Raw genomic sequence first — 17,959 nt, forward strand, 5'->3', positions numbered from 1 at the left:
CGTTTGGAAAATTTTGGAGGCTATGTATCATTTCCAAGTAAGTGTCATATTCTGTATGATGCACAGTGGGAACAAAGAAATCCTAGTCAAGTGCTCTTTTTAAAAAATGTGACCAAAGGAAACGATCTGTTGCTGTTAGTTGGCTGACAGAACAACTTCTTTCAACAGGACCAGGAAATGAAAATCTTGCTGTGCAGCAGCCCCACATACCCTCTCAAAGCTTGTTTTGGGGAGCTGGATAATCCTTTGGAGCAGATTATTGGGAGGTATCAAGGGCTGTGGGGAGAGAAAAGGGGAAGACACTCCCATAATACTAGTGAACACATTTAATTTAGGCTAAACATCGTCTGCATAATTTCTGTTGGTGGCGAAACTAGAAATATTTTAGGTTATTTTGTGGGTTTTGCTGTTGTTTTATTACATTTTGGAATTCCAGCCCCTTTTTTAAAAACTGCCCTAAATTAGTGCTCCTTTATTGGTTTAAAATTTCTATCCCTTGATAAAGCACAAGTATTTTCAGCTAGAAGAATTTGAAATTTGCTTGTCTGAGGGATGGCAAATGAGAAAATGCTAAGGTGTTACTGTATTGGTGGCAGGGTGAGGAAGCTGTCCATGTTCCATTATGTTAAGACTATTGGTAAACATTTGATTTCTGAATGTTGCCTTCTGTCTTGCTAAGAAAAATCTCTGTGTTTGTAGAGATTATCCTGACAGTAGTATGCTTTGCTGGTTGTCAAAGGCATGTTTAGCATGTGGAGATGTATTAATCTGACATAGCTCCCATTGTAAGTGGCTGAAATAAATAGAGGGATCAAACAGATGAAGAGGGATTAACTCTGTAGATGGAGCAAACTCTTCAATCACTAAACCAGTGATTTTACAAAGGATTAGCTTGCTTCTACAAATATTGATTACTGATTTGCTTCTCAAGAAGAAGACGACACAGCTCATGCTGCTGTGTATAGTGTGCTGTGTGAAGTGAACATCCTTCATATTAATGGATTCGTTGTAGGCAATATAGGAACTGACAGATTTATTATTGTATCATCCACTAGCCCTCCTAGACTTAAGACTGTCAGCAGTTTCATTAAAACTCCCTTTTTAATTTCACAGTACCAGTTACATTTTTTCCTGCAAAAGCTGGCATGTGGGCTTTACATTCCAGACAAAACAGTTCTGTGCACTTTTTAAAAAATGCATCAACCATTTCTGAGTAGCCAGTAAATAAATATATTTGCTTACAAAGGACATAATGCTTTAACAAAAGGGAAATGGACTCTCCTAAGATTTAGCAAAGCGGTGTAAATTCAGCTGACATCTCATGTTTTAGCTTTACTCTGTTAGAATGTCAGCACTCCTCTCTACAACTTCTGAACAGGTAAGTGCACTTAGACAGAAAAAAAATTAAATGCATAGATATAGGATGAGAGGCATTGGATTAGAAAGACTACATGTGAAAGGTATACCACAAGTTGAACATGAATAAACAGTGTGATGCGGCAGCTAAAAACCCCAATGTGATTCTAGGCTGCATCAATAGAAATATAGTGTCTAGATCAAGTGAACTAAGAGTACCACTCTATTCTGCTTTGGTCAGACTTCACCTGGAATACTGTGTCCAGTCCTGGGCACGTGCAGTCCTGGGCATCAAATACAAAAAGAATGTTGACAAGCTGGAACGTGCCCAGAGGACTAAAGTGATTAAGAGACTGGAAACCATGCTCTATGAGGAGAGGCTTAGGGAGCTGGGTATGTTTAGCCTGGAGAAGAGAAGGTTAAGAGATAATATGATACTCTGTTTAAATATTTGAAATGGTGTCATACTGAAGATGGAGCAAATTTGTTTTCTACAGCTCCAGAAAACAGGACCTGGAACAATGGCGTCAAAACTACAGGAAAAGAGATTCCATCTCAACATTAGGAAGAACTTCCTGACAGATGACTTGTTTGACAGTGGAACACACTCCCTTGGAGTGTGGTGGAGTCTCTTTCCTTGGAGGTTTTTAAACAGAGGTTGGACGGCCATATATGTTGATAGTGTTTTGATTGTGTGTTACTGTATGGCAGGGAGTTGGACTGAATGGCCCTTGAGGTGTCTTCAAACTATGATTCTGTGATAAGTGTGCTGTCAGGAGAATTGATGTGTAAATTGATTAGTTCTAGAGCTGAAAGTCTTATACAGAAGTCTCAAAAGAGGCAAAAATAAATTCCTGCTTAGCTTCACTTTAGTTTCAAAAAAGGAGGACTTGAGTGCTTTAATTTGATCTAGGGAGAGTGCCTCTCATTTCTATGTCAGACCAGAACCCCCCACCACCTTATGAGAGCAGGCTTCATCTACTGGACAGTTTTCATAACCTGACAGGATAAAATGGCTTTGTATTGCAAATTGCACCGTTTTCTGTCCTGATGTACATTCCATTTGCAGTCCTAAATGGTTTTCTTGTTTTTGCTGATTTAGTATAAATAAAAATAATTTCTTTTCAGGGTGAGGAAGAAAAAAAATTTGAGAAAATAAATTTAAAAAGCTGATTTTTTAAAGTCCTACATGTGATAATGTCTTGCATCTGTGATAGTATCAGACTTCTTTTTGGAGACCTTTGATTTCTCCTGCCATTCCCCCATACAGACAAATTTTGTTACTGAGCAGATGAAAAATACAATTAAACTGAAAATGTCCCAAATGTTTCTATGCAGCTAGCATTTTTTTAAAAAAATTGTTCTCAGTGCTGAGCTGTTAGACCCCCAATAGTTCATACATATGTTTCCTTTCAGTAGCTTCCCAAGCCAAAAATCTGATCCCAAATGAGAAGCGTCTTGAGGGTAGTTCTCTGTTTTGTTGAAGAATTCCATCTGTCCCCCAAAGGAGTAATCAACGTACTTCTTTCAAATGCAGTATGCTTTATGATAATGCAGCATTTGTTGTGGCTTTAAAACAGCGCCGCCCCCCCTCCCGGTTAATAGTATAATAATTCACTTTACCCCCATTCTCCCATAGTTAAAGCAAAGAAACCAGTTTCAATGTGAAAAAACACACATCTGGTAGTCAAATTTCACAGTGTCTTTTTCAAATGGAATGTGAAATGTACTCTTGTAGTTAGTTTAAATGCAATGTTGCGTAGTTTTGGTGTACTCAGAAACACTCCTGGAGTTAGTTTGACTAAGCAATCATTTTAACATAAATTTTACTTCAGTTTTTACAGGGGGAGAAGGGTGTTTTAATATAAAAGAATCACGGAATTGGAAGGAACCTAATCCAATCCATTGCCATGCTGGAGTCCATAGCCAATGCTTCCCCCTGGGAGATAGCCATCCAGGTTCTGAACAGTGGACATATTTTAGGTTGTTGTTGTTGTTGTTGTTGATGATGATGATGTTGTTGCTGTTGCTGCTGCTGCTGCTGCTGCTGCCGCCGCCTTTAAGTCATTTCCAATTTACGGTGATCCTAAAGTGAAACTGTAATGGGGTTTTCTTGGCAAGTTTCTTCAGAGGGGTTTTTCCATCACCATCCTCTGAGTTTAAGAGAGTGTGACTTGGCCAAAGCCACACAGTGGGTTTACATGGTTGAACTGAGTTTCGAGCCCCAGACTGCAGAGTCATAGTCCAGTGCTCAAACCACTTTATCACTCTTGGATTGCTTTGATTGTGCAAGGTGGAGTTACATTGCAGAAAATCACACCACTGAGTGCGCATATTCAAAAAGGCTTTGGATATCTGTTTCAAATGTAGTTCATAATTTTGTGTGGATGTTTTCCATTCAAGGAGTAGGGGAATCTCACCTCTCTGGGCATGTCCAAACTCTTGGGCACTTATAAATTCTTGTTCCCTCCTAGCCTGGATTTTTAATATGAAGTGTTTGAAATTTTTAGGTACTAACCGAATGTTCCATCATGTATCCATATTAATTCTTGAGATTTGCCTGCTCAATCAATTCTCCTTGCCCAGCCTGGTCTCCTGTAGATGTTTTGCATTGCAATCCCTTTTAGCCCTAGCCAACATGGCTGGTGTGTAGGCATGACAGAACACACCAATTTAAGAAAAAAATATGTTAAGAAGTAAATGCTGATGTGGAAAAGTCCATGACAGTAAGGGTTGTTCGACAGTGGAACACTCTTCCTTGGAGTGTAGTGGAATCTCCTTCCTTGGAAGTCTTTAAACAGGGGTTGGAAGGACATCTGTTGGGGATGCTTTGATTGTGATTTCCTGCATGGCAGGGGGTTGGGCTGGATGGCCCTTGTGGTCTCTTCCAACTCTATGATTCTATGTATTGGATATTTGTTGTAGTACAGTTGGCCCTCTGTATCCACAGATTCTTTATCCATTGACTCAAGCATCGAAGGCTTGAAAATATTTTATACACACACATATACACAGGCACACACATTTCAAAAAGCAATGTCAGGGCACCATTTTATTATGCCATTGTATTTAATTGGACTTGACTGTCCACGGATTTTGGTATCCACATGGGAGCCTGGAATCAAACCCCAGTGGATACCAAGTGCTTACTGTATCTGTTCAGAAGGGGCACAGTTTAGGGTTTGGGTTTTCATTGTAGCAAAACTAGACCAGTTTTTAATTTGAAATATTAGTACAGGTATGTACAATTTATTTTCTTTAGGTTGCTTTTCTATGAGATGGAGCTCATTTGATATGTTGAAAAGGAGGAGTATTTGTCAAGCATTCTTTAGTGGTTATCCAGTTTTATTTCTTAATTTTGAGCAATTCAGCCAAAGTACAAAGAAGAATTCAAATATTCCAGAAATGTATAATAATCTTTTTTTTAAGCGTGAGCATTCCGTGTGTATTTTTTACCCTTGTGACACCTTGCTATTGTAGAACAAGCAGTCTTATTCCCTAGATAGCTATTTGCAGCTGAGTTGTAAATGTAGTTTTATAACAATCTCATGGATGAGCTGACTTCTGCAGTGGTTTGAATCTATCCAGCAAAAAACAAAACAAAAACACCTTGATCTCTACCTGGAGGTTCTTAACCCTCTTGACAAATAACTAATTGCTTCCCTGAAGTTGAGATTTTCAGCTGATATAGGACATTGGAATTTTGAGAAAGACACAGAAGGAGGGGAGGAGATAGAAAGGGACCATTGAGCCATGTTCAATTAACCATATAGATCTAGCTAATGTAATAACTCATATTGTTAGCATATTAAGAGTCTCTTTTAGGGGCAGCTGGTGGATCTATTGCTATAGAGGCAGCATATCCATTTTAGGGCTACTTATGGACTCTGTAGAGGTTTACCACTGAAATAGCTCCCTTACAACCCACATCATCTGCAGGAGGAGTGCTCATAAAATAGAAAATGTGCTGTCCCACAACAATGGGAGTATGGGCAGCTCCAGGGCTCTTTATCTTGAGAAGAGCTTGGGAACATTACTTGTTTTGGACTCTTGGACAACAAAGTTGAACTACATCTTTTTTGGACTATACCTCTCAGAATTCACCAGCCAACATTGGCCAGTGCTATCCAAAAGTGTTTTTAAAATTAATACAACAAAAATGAACTCATCCAAGCTCTGATGTTGAGTTTCTCATCAGCTTTATATGAGTAGTTTAATCCATGAATGTACTGTACAGTCTTAACATTACTCTGCAGCAGAGGTGGAGAACCTTTGGCCCTCCAGATGTTTTAGACTGTGACTCCCACAGTCCCTTACTATTGGCCACGAAGGATGGGACTAATGAGGGTTGTGAGCCAGAACATCTGGGGACCTAAGGGTCCTTCAACCTTTGCACTGTAGTGTGCAACAATAATCCACTCCTCCCAGGTTTCCTTTTTTTGGGCCATTCATGCCTGGGAGCAAATGTACAGCTTTTTCTGCCTGTATATTTTGAATGTACCTCAAACCTCATAAGCTGTTAAGTTTCCTGCTTCTTCTGGCTCATTGACAATATCCACTGATTTTTTCACATTTCTGTGTTTGAAGATTGTTTTTACAGGCCTTCTTTCACATCGTCTGTGAGTGACTGTTAGACTTGCCTACTGTTAAAGCAATTTAAACTAAATCCTTCTTGCTTATTCTTCCTTGTATATATGGGATAAACTCCGCTTTTGTTTTGCCTTTCAAAATAGATAGGATTTTAAAAACATCAACAACAGGCACGCTGCACACTTCATGTAAAGCAAAAGATATAAGAGAAACCACAGGAGAATCTAGTCTCCAGGTTGATAGTAGAGATTATGTCCAAACTGGGGCATTTACCCAAACATTGAACAGTAGTCAAAAACAAGTATTTGCTTATGTCCCCAAAGCTTGTATAAACAGACAGAACCGTGGAAGAGAGCCAGGCATCCATTCACACTGCAATATTATAGTGCTATTATTCCATTTAACTGCTATGGTTCTATTCTGTGCAATCCAGGGACAGGCAGTTCAGGGAGATGCATTATCCAGATGGACACTAATGCCTTACCAAAGCACAAATCTCAGAGTTCCACAGGATGTTTCCATGGAAGTTCGGGTAGAATAATAGTACTATAATTTGTAGTGTGAGTGTGTTGTGTAGTGTGAATGGGTTCTAGATCTCTGACAGTTGTTCCATAACTGGAATGTAACCACAGAGAAAGCTCTGCTGTGTAGCTCTATGAGCCACACTATTCGAGGGACCAGCATTAGGGCTGTTGAATTGATTTTAAATCCTAGTTGGGCCTCTCAATATCTGGCATATTTAGTGCCTTACATTTTAATACTAAGCAGCCTAAATACCCTAAAGGCACCAGATCCTGTATGACTGTGGAAGCTAAACAGGGTCAGTTCGGGTTAGTACTTGGTTGGGAGACTGCCAATGAATAAGAGGTGCCCTAGGCTGTATTTCAGAGGCAGGAACTGGCAAAATTGCCTCTGAGTATTTGTTGCCTAAGAAACCCCTATTAAATTCACGGACATAAGTTTATAGGCGATTTGAGGCACATCCATACATATGCTAATGTTGGATGCAGCGGGTCACAAATGTTCTATGCAGTGATTTTGGAGCAGATGTCATAAGCTCTGTCTTTTGGTTCTGCTGTCCCTATAAGATGCAGAGTGAGGACTGTCATGAAGGGAATCTCTGTAGATAGAACTGCAGTCCTGCAGCTGAAAAGTTAACAAAGTATGGATAGCTGCGGAAAGACCACCATAGGCTGGGAGGAGCCAAAGCTGGACATAACTGGACATAAATTGTGAATCCTCCTTTTAAAAAGTGATTTAGAAACATAGGATGTTTCACAAGAATGCTGTATTCCCATAAATAAAGGCTAAGCATTTCATCATGTTACTCCTATGCTTGATTAGCTGCACTAGCTTAGGTTTGGTTTAAAGTGCTAGTTTTGAATTTTAAAACCATAAATCGCTTGAGAGCAGCCCACTTGAAAAGCTATACTGTTCTGAAGATATTCTCATCAAATGAGGTGAGGCCAGTAGGGAGAAGGTCTTCTCTGTGGTGACACCCTGTTTGATAAAACTGATAACACAGAGATGCTCACTTGGTGCCATCTTTTTTTTTTATCCCATTATAGTCATAACTACTATAGGACTAGTGAAGTCAATGACACCTACGTTAGTCAAGGCAAACTAAAATCCCATTAAATTTTTGGGACTTGTCCTAGATAGGCCTATGCATGCATTTAATTTGTGGTCTTTCACTGCCATGTAAATACCTTTTTATTCATCTAGGCCATTTAAATGACTGAGGTCCTGTGCAGACCAGCAATTTGGGCTGACCTGGGGGTGGAGTCGGAATGTAGCACCTACGCAACACATGCCCTGGCTGTGCCCCAGGGTGCTATGATCTCACGGTGCTGCTCTGGCACTGCATCTGCACAACGCAGTGCGGAAGGAGCACCGTATAGCCATGGCACCATGTCTATTGCACCCTTTTCTGGGCGCTTTGTACAGTCCCTTAAATCATACAGTCTGTTTCTTAACCTGTAAGTTGAAAAGGAATTGTGTTTTTAAGATTCTTTTTAATTTTTAAAAGTTTGTATTGATTTTCTTCTCAGTTTTACTGTTATACTTTTTTATGAGCTAAGCAGAGGATTTCTGTTATGGAGTGGGTATGTACAAGTAAATAAATAAACAATCTGAGAAGTAAATGAGGCTTCAGATATATCCTGGGAAAACAAAATCTTGTATTTTCTTTGTTCTAGACAGAAAATTGGAAAGAGAAATGGCAGATAATGTATTCTGGTAGCATAAACCAGGATGTACAGATGGTTCACAATGCTACAATCACCCAGAAGCCATCATTCCACAGGGCTCTAGAATAGGGAGGGAAGAAGAGCAGGGTTGCCACTAGTTCTCTGAGAAGTCAGCTCCTTCATGCTGTGCAAATGTTATCTGACCTAGAGCCATTCTTCCTTGCTACAGAAAGTTGTGATATTGATGTTTGAGTTTTTCTATTCTCCCCCCCCCCCACTTCCCTTTTTTCCTTTTCTGTTGTGTATTTCTCAGTTGTAAGCATGAGGACAGAAACTTCCTCTCTAATTTTATTGATATGTCAAATGGTCTGAGGGTCTTTCTAGTTCTATATATAGGACAGAAATGTTATAAATATGTACAAACAACAGCTAAGAAACAGGCATGAGGATGCCTTTCCTTCTTTATCAGATGATCTTATTGGTGTATACAGACACTCTGTAGAGTCTACAGCCTTCTCCATGGTAATGATACATTTTCTCCCCCTAATAACCCCAAACCCAGCAGATGATGCTGTGCATGACATGATTGCCTATGGTGTCATGCTGGGAAATGATGATTCATGTTGCCGAGTGCCAAACCAAACCTTGATGCCAAGAGCTCTGGTGATCACTGTAATTTGCTGACAGTTGGGTAATTGCCTGCTTTGCACTTGCACTCCATCTGATCATCTGAAATCAATGCAATGCCTCTGTTAACTACTGAGATGTAAGAAAAAGAGCATATGGGAACTAAAGGGAGAAAATTAATTACTGTTTAATTATTTGCAGCATTATTTGTTGAAGTGTACCAAACGTGCAGCCAATGTAAAAGTTTAAAGCTTAAAAGAAAATGGGACGAGGGGAGAAAATGTATAACAGCAGAGTTCTGTCTCAGTTCACTTGCTGCAGAATTCTGTCAATTGATGAATGATAGGTGGCTATCAATCTGTTATAATAGGGAGCAGTCCTGAATTTTGCAAGTAGATTGTTTCTACTTGCAAAACCTTGCTGGTTTGTGGAAGCCAGTAAGACAGGGTAGGATTACTGCATTCAGTCTGAGAACCAATTATATGTCCCTGCCATCCTCTGGAGGCTGCACAGACTACCCAAAATGCCAAAACAACAACAACACTACAAAGGGACAGGAACCCAGAAGGAGATAGATTTCTGCTTCTTGTTTTGAAAAAATGATTTTTAAAAATGTTAATGATTGCAGGGGATTTAAAATGTATTTTAAAAGGTGAATCACTTCTCCTAAAGGCTTCCCAAAGAGACTAAAAGGAAGTCTGGTAGGGTCAGCACTTGTGGTCATAAGGGGCTGCTCTTTGCCCACTCCCTACAAATAAGGGTTGGGGTTGGATGTAACTTTTAAATTTTTTTCTTTCTAGAAGTCACAATATGAAGGAGAGTGTTGCTTCCAGCTCCAGCCCTGTTTTAGTGAAATGTAGCAGCTTTGGATGCAATTGATTCAAGATTCCAGCCAACCATCCTACTACTGGTGATAGATCTGTGCCTGATGGATTTTTTTGTTAGTTTAGTGGGGGCCGTTTTTGGTCCCAAGTCCCATTTCACTGTCAAGGCCATTCTTTTTGTTGCATCATAACCCGATCCAGCGAGTAGATCAGAATATGAATTGTGATAAGAAAACTGGTTTTGAACACAAATAAAGCATAACACATTTTTCAAGGATATTTTTTTAATCATGGTATGTTGAAACCTTAAGGTGCTAATATCGTAATCGCTGTAAGAAGCCTTCAATTGTAAACTTGCTCCTATTGATAAACTGTTATTTTTTTTTAAATCTCATTTATACTTTAAAATTGATATTGAGTGAACATGCAATAAAAGGGTTTTATACATAATGGCCAGAATGCTGTTGGTTAGTCCCAACTAGAGTAGATCCATTGAATTAATTGCTAAATGGTGAATCAACATGTAGGCAAACCCAATTGGTTCAGTGTGTCTACTCTATTCAAGAGTAGTCTCCCCATGGCAGGGAAAATGCCAGCTGACTCCAAGAATTTGTGATTCTCAACCAGTTGTGGATGATACTTGCAGAAGATTAGTGTTTTGTTTTACAGTTTATGGAACTAGGGTGTAATAAAAGATCCATGGGATGCACAGTGGTTAGGGAGCAGCACAACATTCCAGTGAGGGCTTCACATATTCAGTAGGCTATGAACTGCTGAGTTCTGGGAAGCAAAACTGGAGGTAGAAAATGAAATGGTGTATCTTGGAAAGGAATGCGAGATAGCCCTGCTGCTTTTTGTTACAGGTTCTATATGTTAATACCCAACTTATGTTTTTCTCCTTAACTGAGTCAAGCTTTAATTATGTGTAAATTTAAATATGTAAAAAACACACAAATAATTGTTTCTTACCTTTCCTCCATTACGTATATAATTATTAATGCTTTAGAAAAATAACATATTTATTGTCTGTTTATCTCTCCCCCGCCTCTTCATCTCTCTCCTTGCCTCTTTCTAGGGAATCAGTTTCTTCCAGTTGCAGCACAGGACCTTCAGGCTGTTGTAAAATCTGGATATCTGGAAAAACGCAGGAAAGGTAAACCTACACAAATACAATTTCATAAATGCTTGCAATCTCCAGTAGTATAACACAGGTATGAAAGCAAGTACATAATTGATCTAGTCTAGTGCTTTGTAGCACTGGAAGGTAGAATGAAACAAGATCAGGGTGACCAGATGTCCTCCTTTTCTAGGACACATCCTACGTTTCAACCTTCTCTCCAGGAGGAATTCCAAAATGTCCTCCATTTTGAGCATGACTAAGAAGCATGCATTTATATTTATGTTAGTGCTTTTAGCTTTTATCTTATAATGTTCTACATTTTTCTTGAATGTCCTACATTTTATGGTGCCTTGTCCTCCTTTTTGGTTATGACATCTGGTCACCCTAAAGCAAGATAGATCCAGATCAAAATGTTATAGAATTGTCTAGAGGGTTTCATTGAGTTTGTTTTGTCATGTCTTTTTTTTTTCTCTCCCACACAGTGTAACAACATCAGTTGCCTCCACTAAATTTTTACATTTACTAATCAGTGGTCCAACTGGGTCAACGGTCCAACTGGATCAATGTTTCACAGCATTTCAATACAATAATAGGCAGAGTGACTGAAACTCTTGCATCAAGAAGTCCCAACATCTAGTCACCTATATTTAAACTGTCCATAGTTCTCAAAACGTTTGTGATGTTTATCTAAGTCTTCCTACTTATGGATGTATTTTAAAGTGCTTTTCAGTCCTCTCAATTATGCCCAAGTTCTTTGTAGTAACTCTCCAAAGGAAGTGAGTCATTTCTTAGAGTGAGCATTTTGATACATTTAACCATTCCATTTGCTGGAAACTATTCCCACTTCTATTAGCAAAATAAGGCATAGTTTTGGATTATTTCTATACTTAAGACATTTATTTCCTCTTTTTAGACAAATTCAAGATAGCCACAAATGTTTAGAAAACGTAAAGCTATACTTAGCATGATAATTACTGTTTGCATATTTAATTGTTATTTTCCTCTAATAACCCATTCCACTTTTTAATTGGTCATAGCAGACTGTAGCATGTAACTGAATTTTGTAGTGTTACACCAATCTAATAGAAATTGTGTTCATTACAGACCACAGCTTTCTTGGGTTTGAGTGGCAGAAACGGTGGTGTGCTCTGAGTCGAACAGTTTTCTACTATTATGGAAGTGACAAAGGTATAGTAATTGTAGTTTATGGTTTATTTTAGGATTGAAATGCATTTTAGCAGTTGACTGTTTGCAGACGTTGTCGGGGTCATACTGTCTTGATGCATACTGGATTTATGTCTGGCATTCCTGACCTTCATGTTATTATGCTCTATTTCCAGATAGTGTGAATATACCTTTTCCTATCAATTTCTATTGTTTTCCTTAGAATTTCAGATAGACATGTTTTTCTGAACTTTGGTCAGTTTTCAGTATGACCTGACGCTATCTTTACTTGGTTTCCTTTGTATTTCTTCCACTTTCCTCCATGCCTTGCACATCCAAAAATGTGCATTGCACTTATTGACTGTTATTTTGTGCATGTTTCCTTCCATCTGGAACTTGTGACATTCATGAATTTATCAGGCATTTTAAATACAGTTTACATTATTAAAATGTTCTAGAGTATTTATTTATTTATTGGAGTAAGGGCGTATTTCATTCCATATTAAAACCACAAAATGCCATTCCTTATAAAATCAAGAGAGTTTACCACAAAACTATAAAATTTGCTAGGGAAGATCACTTCGATGAGGGCCCAAGTTTTATAGGTTCAATGAATTCAGATGAGAGATGATGGATTTATAGCAGCTTTAAAATGGGAGAGAGTTGAAATGTTGGAATGGTGATACAGGTTGAGTAGCCCTTATCTGAAAATCCAAAATCCATTTTTTCCCATGTGACACCTTTGCTTTCTGATGGTACGGAGTACACAAACTTTGTTTCACGCATAAAATTATTAAAATATGTACAAAATTACCTTCAGGCTATGCATATAAGATGTATACAAAACATATATGAAGTTCATGGGTCCCAATTCCAAGATATCCCAAATATACTCAAATATTCCAAAATTGGGGGAAAAAATCCCAAACACTTCTGGTCTCAAGCATTTTGGATAAGGAATACTCAACCTATATTGGAAAGAGGCAGGATAATTTTTACGAGGAGGCACAGTGGGTGCTTTTTCCTGGCACTGTCCCAATCCCTCCCTGTACATTAGTTTCCTTGCAAACCTGCACATCATGATTTCATTTTTAATCATTAATAAAGACAGCCAAGAACCATCTATCTCTACTTGTGTCTGCTTGCTCCCATTTCCATGTTGTGCCAACTGCCTTCATCTGTGTTGCAATATGTGTAAAACAGCCAACATGCTTAGGAATGTCATTGCTTTGAGCAAGCTCAGTACAGCAGTGATGAAGCCAACAATACCTCCACAGTATTCACAGGTGGCAGTCTAGTAAAGGAAGGTTCTTCTCTTTTCTTACCCAAGAGTAGGTAGCTGGATTTGGGTAGGATCTAGGTTGGCTTAGGCTAGGACAGCCTGTGAAGGTTTTAGAGAGGAGCTTGAAAAGGTGGAGTATACATATGTCTCCCCTAAATTACTCCCTTGCTTTGTGTTTCTGTCACTGGCAAAAGTAAATCATAAGTGAGCACAATATATGACATTGGAATGTTTTTATTGTTACATAAAACGCAAGTTAAGGCAAGCACCTTAATTTACTGTGCTTATGCCCAAGTGGAGCATGCCTGAATTCACTTAAACCTAAAATATAACTCACTGATTCGCTTATCAGGTACTTAGGTTACACATTCAGGGGTAGCTGTATTGGTCATATAGCAAAGTACAATAACATCCAAAATTCACAAACACCTTTGTCTGGTGATGAGGTCAGTGGAGATATTTAGGTTTGTATAGGTATTTCACAGTGATGCATGCATTGTCAAGATTATTAGGAAAAAAAAAACAGAAAAAATATTTCTGGCTCCAAGCAGACAGGTGGCTTGGAGCAGCCTCTGGCCTCTCTGGCCACAAGTGTGCCCTGAGTGGCATGGGACTGTAGTGACCAGACACCATGGTTCTGAGGCTGGCTGCTGCCATGGTCCACAAGGACCACCAGCAAGAAGTGCTTTTTTGCACTCCTTTTGCAGTGTGGCTTCAGCCTGATCCAGGGGCATGCGTCATCTTCAGATGCCCTCCCCCCCACATACACTAACATTGCTTCTTCTGTTATTTCTTCTCTCATCCTGTCTGATGAAAGAAAACAGGAATAGCAGAGCAATTCCAATCTGCCAGCCAAGTCCCAGCAAAGCTCACAAAGCTTAAGCAGGATCCCAAATCTGAAAGCTCTTTTTGAACACTGCTGCTCCCGCAATGTGTCATGTTCAAACTCCTTGTTCTAGTCAGTCTGCCCCAAAATGGTGCCACTATGAGCCATAGAAGTGATGTCAAGCCTTGTAAGAGTTTTCCAGCCGCCACTGCCACCATCAGTGAAAGATACAGCTAAGGGAGCGAACTCGTGTGAACAGAGAGAGAGCGGGAGACACCACCACACAAAATGATCAGTGAGGCTATATTGTGGTTTTAAGGGACCCTGAAAACTAGTTTCATGCAACCCTAATCCCCACCATGGTCCTAAAGGCTGCTGGTTCCCCTTGTCTTTCTTGTGCACCAATTCTTTAACTGAAGCCCCCCCTCCTGACTACCCCCTTCACCGCCCCCCTGAATCTTTCCACTGCCCCCTGGGAGGAAGTACCACCCACTTTGGGAATCACTGCTGTAGAGTCTCAGCAGTTTTTTAGGTGAGATTTTCTAGCATCCAAAATCACATCATGAACATGCTCAACAATTTCAGGACTTCACACTATTGAAGGCCTCACAAACCTTGCTGTATCTTCAGTCTCAAAATCTCCATGCTGAAATTTGGCATATCATTTCTTCACAACTGAGTATGACAGGCACTTGCCACTCAGTGCATCAGATACTCATTGATTTCCTTTGGAGTTTTCTTCTGCAGGACCAGGAACTTCATGGTGTACAGCGTTGAACATACTTTTTGTTGACATGGTTCTATCAACGATTTGAAAAAAAAAAAACACAACAGAAATTAGTTTAAAACTTTACTAAAAATGTCTAGAATTCTGAAAAAATCTCTATATTTATTTATTTAAATTCTGGACACATACAAGGATATGCTATAGATATGTGCGTATATATACACACTGTGTGTGTGTGGTGGGGGGGGGGTGTAACTATCCCGGCCTATATATTTACACACACAATTACAACTCAGCATAAATTACTGGAACTGGCTAACACTATCCCTTGAACATCCTGAACACGCACTCCACCCTGCATACATCTGATCTGGTTTTGGATCTTATGAAGGGTCAGGCCTGGTTAGTATGTAAGTGGGAGACCACCAGAGAATACCAGAGATCTTCAGTTATGTTTCAGAAAAGAATTATGCCTGAAACCCTGGAGAGCCATTGCCAGGCACAGTTGATAACTCTGGGCTAAATGGAGTGTAAGGCAGATGCAGTATAAGTCTGACTCAGTAAAAGGCAACTTCGTACCTTCCTAAGTAATCCAGGGATCATGATAAAATGTATTAATTCAATTCAGAGCTGTTCTTAGATATGTGTTGAGTGTTCATGTATGGTTGTATGTATGTGGTTGAATGTCATCTGCTGTAAGATGATGCAGCTCTTTCTGTTTGCAGTATGTGTATGGTGAGAGATTTTTAAAAGGTAGAAATTACGGGCAAAACCAGACTAAACAATTTCCTCCTTATCGCTGTGTGGCCAGAATAAGACATGTAGCACTCTGGATGTGCTACTATCTGTATTTCTAAACTCCTGGTTGTTTCAAAGCCATGTAGATTTTACCATCTAAATGGTGGTATTTAAACAGAGACAGCCTTTGTATAACAAAACTCTTTACTCAGTTCAGTTGTGGTACTAATATAAAATCTTTAAGCTCAGTGGTATCTTGATCTTTTATCCTGAAGACATTTTTTTCCCTTTATTTGCTTTTGGTTTGGGTTACCAGATTCATCATCTTCAACTAAAGCAAATAGATCTAACATGTTCCAAATGACAACTCCTGCTGCCTTTTAAACTCATTTAGAGCATAATTGTTTGAAATTCTCTGTAAAACAGGACACCCTCTTGCCTACCAAAAGTGATCTGCGCTATAGTACTGCTGCCTTCTTTCAAGAAGGTATATTCAGGACTGGAGCCCAGCAGCTAAGCTCTGAAGGCTAGAATTCCTAACTTCTCTGTGATACCTATCCACCAATCACTTGTATTAAAACAGGTGGGCACAATATGGCCCTGGTGCTGCATGTGGCCCCCCCAAGGCTGTTTTTGCAGTTCTTGACTCTGACAGATGCCACAGAGATCCTTTTTCTGGACCTAAAACAGATGATTTGCTATTCCTGGACATTTCCAGGATCAGTAGTTCATCTTTTTAAAAAGTTGGAAGGCTGTTCTATTAAAACCTGTATTTCCTTAACAGAATTGGACATCTCACCACTTCTCATTTACTTTGGTCGCTATTTTTGCAATTACTATGGGCCACAGAAGATCCTGGGACAGAAAACTTGTTCCTGGACCCTATGCAGGCACCCACTCTAAACCCTCGAATTACCCAGGTTAGCAAAACAATGGCCTGTTACAGACAGCCAAAATAAAGCTGCTTCGAGTCACAGTGGAGGTATGGTGTTTCAATGATGCATACGTCCTAAGAGTCCAGAAGCCACACCAAAGCCACGCTCCAGTCCTTAGGGCTGGAGCGTGGCTTTGGTGCAACTTCTGGACTCTTAGGATGCATGCATCATTGAAACACCATACCTCCACTGTGACTCGAAGCAGCTTTATTTTGGCTGTCTGTAACAGGCCATTGAAACCAATTATGATATTCCATCACAGTTACTGAAAAATCTTTACTTTTCTAACACTGCATGAATCATGGAGGAGAGGTAACATCTGCTTGAGAATTATTGTGGCAAATGTGATGCCCAACCAAAATAGCCTTGGAGTATCAAACTTACACCAGCTGAGCTATCCACACAACCTTCTTAAGAACAAAAGACATGAAGATGTGTTGGAAGAAGAAATACATTAAGTATGCTAAGACAATATGATTTGTGATTTTTTCCAGACAACCCAAAAATATTTTACAAAAATTTTCTAAGCAAATATTCAGGAAGTTTTTAAAAATAATCCACAAAGGCAAAGAAAAATCCCAAAAATAAAATGGTAAAGGTCTATCATCAGATTTAGAAGCTAATATAGGCAGCCCGCCATATCCATGGATTTCTTATCCACAGATTCAACCATCCATGGTTTGCTTCCAAAAAGCAAACCTTGATTTTGCCATTTTATATAAGGGATTACCATTTTTTACTATGCCATTGTACAGTATATAATGGGACCATCTACAGATGTTGGTACCCACTGTGTGTGTGTGTGTGTGTGTGTGTGTGTGTGTGTGTGTGTGTGTCCTAGAACCAAATTCCAGTGGCTACCAAGGGGACCACTGTATGAAGAGGAAAATAAAAATAGGTAATAGTTTTTCCTTTGATAATCAACACTTCATGAAATAATCTTGCAAAGGAGAAAGAATGGATTTAACTAGGAATACTGAGAAAGTGAAATTGCAGATCACTGTTTCAAGAGGCAACAGAAATTCCGCTGAAAGTATCAGAAGGGAGCACAGAACAATAATGGACTTCCAGTAGCCCATCATGTCCTTTATTTCAAGAAAAGATATGCACCAAAGCAAAACAAAGAAACAAAACAAAAAACTTCTGTTGACCCCTGGAGTTTCAGGATCTAATACCTCTGTGAATGTTCTTTGAATGTTGAATTATTCCAGTTAAAACTGGCTCTATGTTGATGAATTGCCACACTTCTTTTCTCTCTTTCTTTTTAAACTGCAGCATATATTTCAAATTTTCTATCAAAACTCAAGTCTCAGAAATACTTATTCTGCCCTATTACCAAGTGCAGAAATAGACCCTATCAGTTACCATATATCTGTCTTCCAGGTTTAATTGGAATACTGACCATGAGAAACCATTAGCTCTAGAAATCAGCAGTTAAACTGTGGACATTATCAGCATACTCCTGGCAAAGTAGCACAATCGTGCTGAAGATTTTCTGACAACGTCATGCTTATCCAGGACTTAACCCATGAAGAATGGCCCTTGTGGTCTCTTCCAACTCTAGGATTCTATGATTCTAAG

At 39.3% G+C, this 17,959-nt stretch overlaps 1 protein-coding gene across 2 annotated transcripts in view; it reads left to right on the forward strand.

Annotated features, from left to right (window-relative positions):
* Positions 1-17,959, forward strand: part of SKAP2 (src kinase associated phosphoprotein 2) — a 151,701-nt gene that overhangs the window by 76,777 nt on the left and 56,965 nt on the right. For both annotated transcript variants that reach the window (XR_016281935.1, XM_089533046.1), the window contains exons 5-6: positions 10,662-10,739; positions 11,811-11,894. Coding sequence is in view for 1 of the 2 variants with exons in the window: in XM_089533046.1 (XP_089389172.1) it covers positions 10,662-10,739; positions 11,811-11,894 (162 nt within the window). In the remaining variant the exon portion in view is untranslated. The remainder of the gene's footprint in view (positions 1-10,661; positions 10,740-11,810; positions 11,895-17,959) is intronic.

Source organism: Sceloporus occidentalis, unplaced genomic scaffold (genome assembly GCF_023333645.1).
Source record: "Sceloporus occidentalis isolate IW3139 unplaced genomic scaffold, rSceOcc1.0.p SCAF_7, whole genome shotgun sequence".
NCBI classification, from domain to species: Eukaryota; Metazoa; Chordata; class Lepidosauria; order Squamata; family Phrynosomatidae; genus Sceloporus; species Sceloporus occidentalis.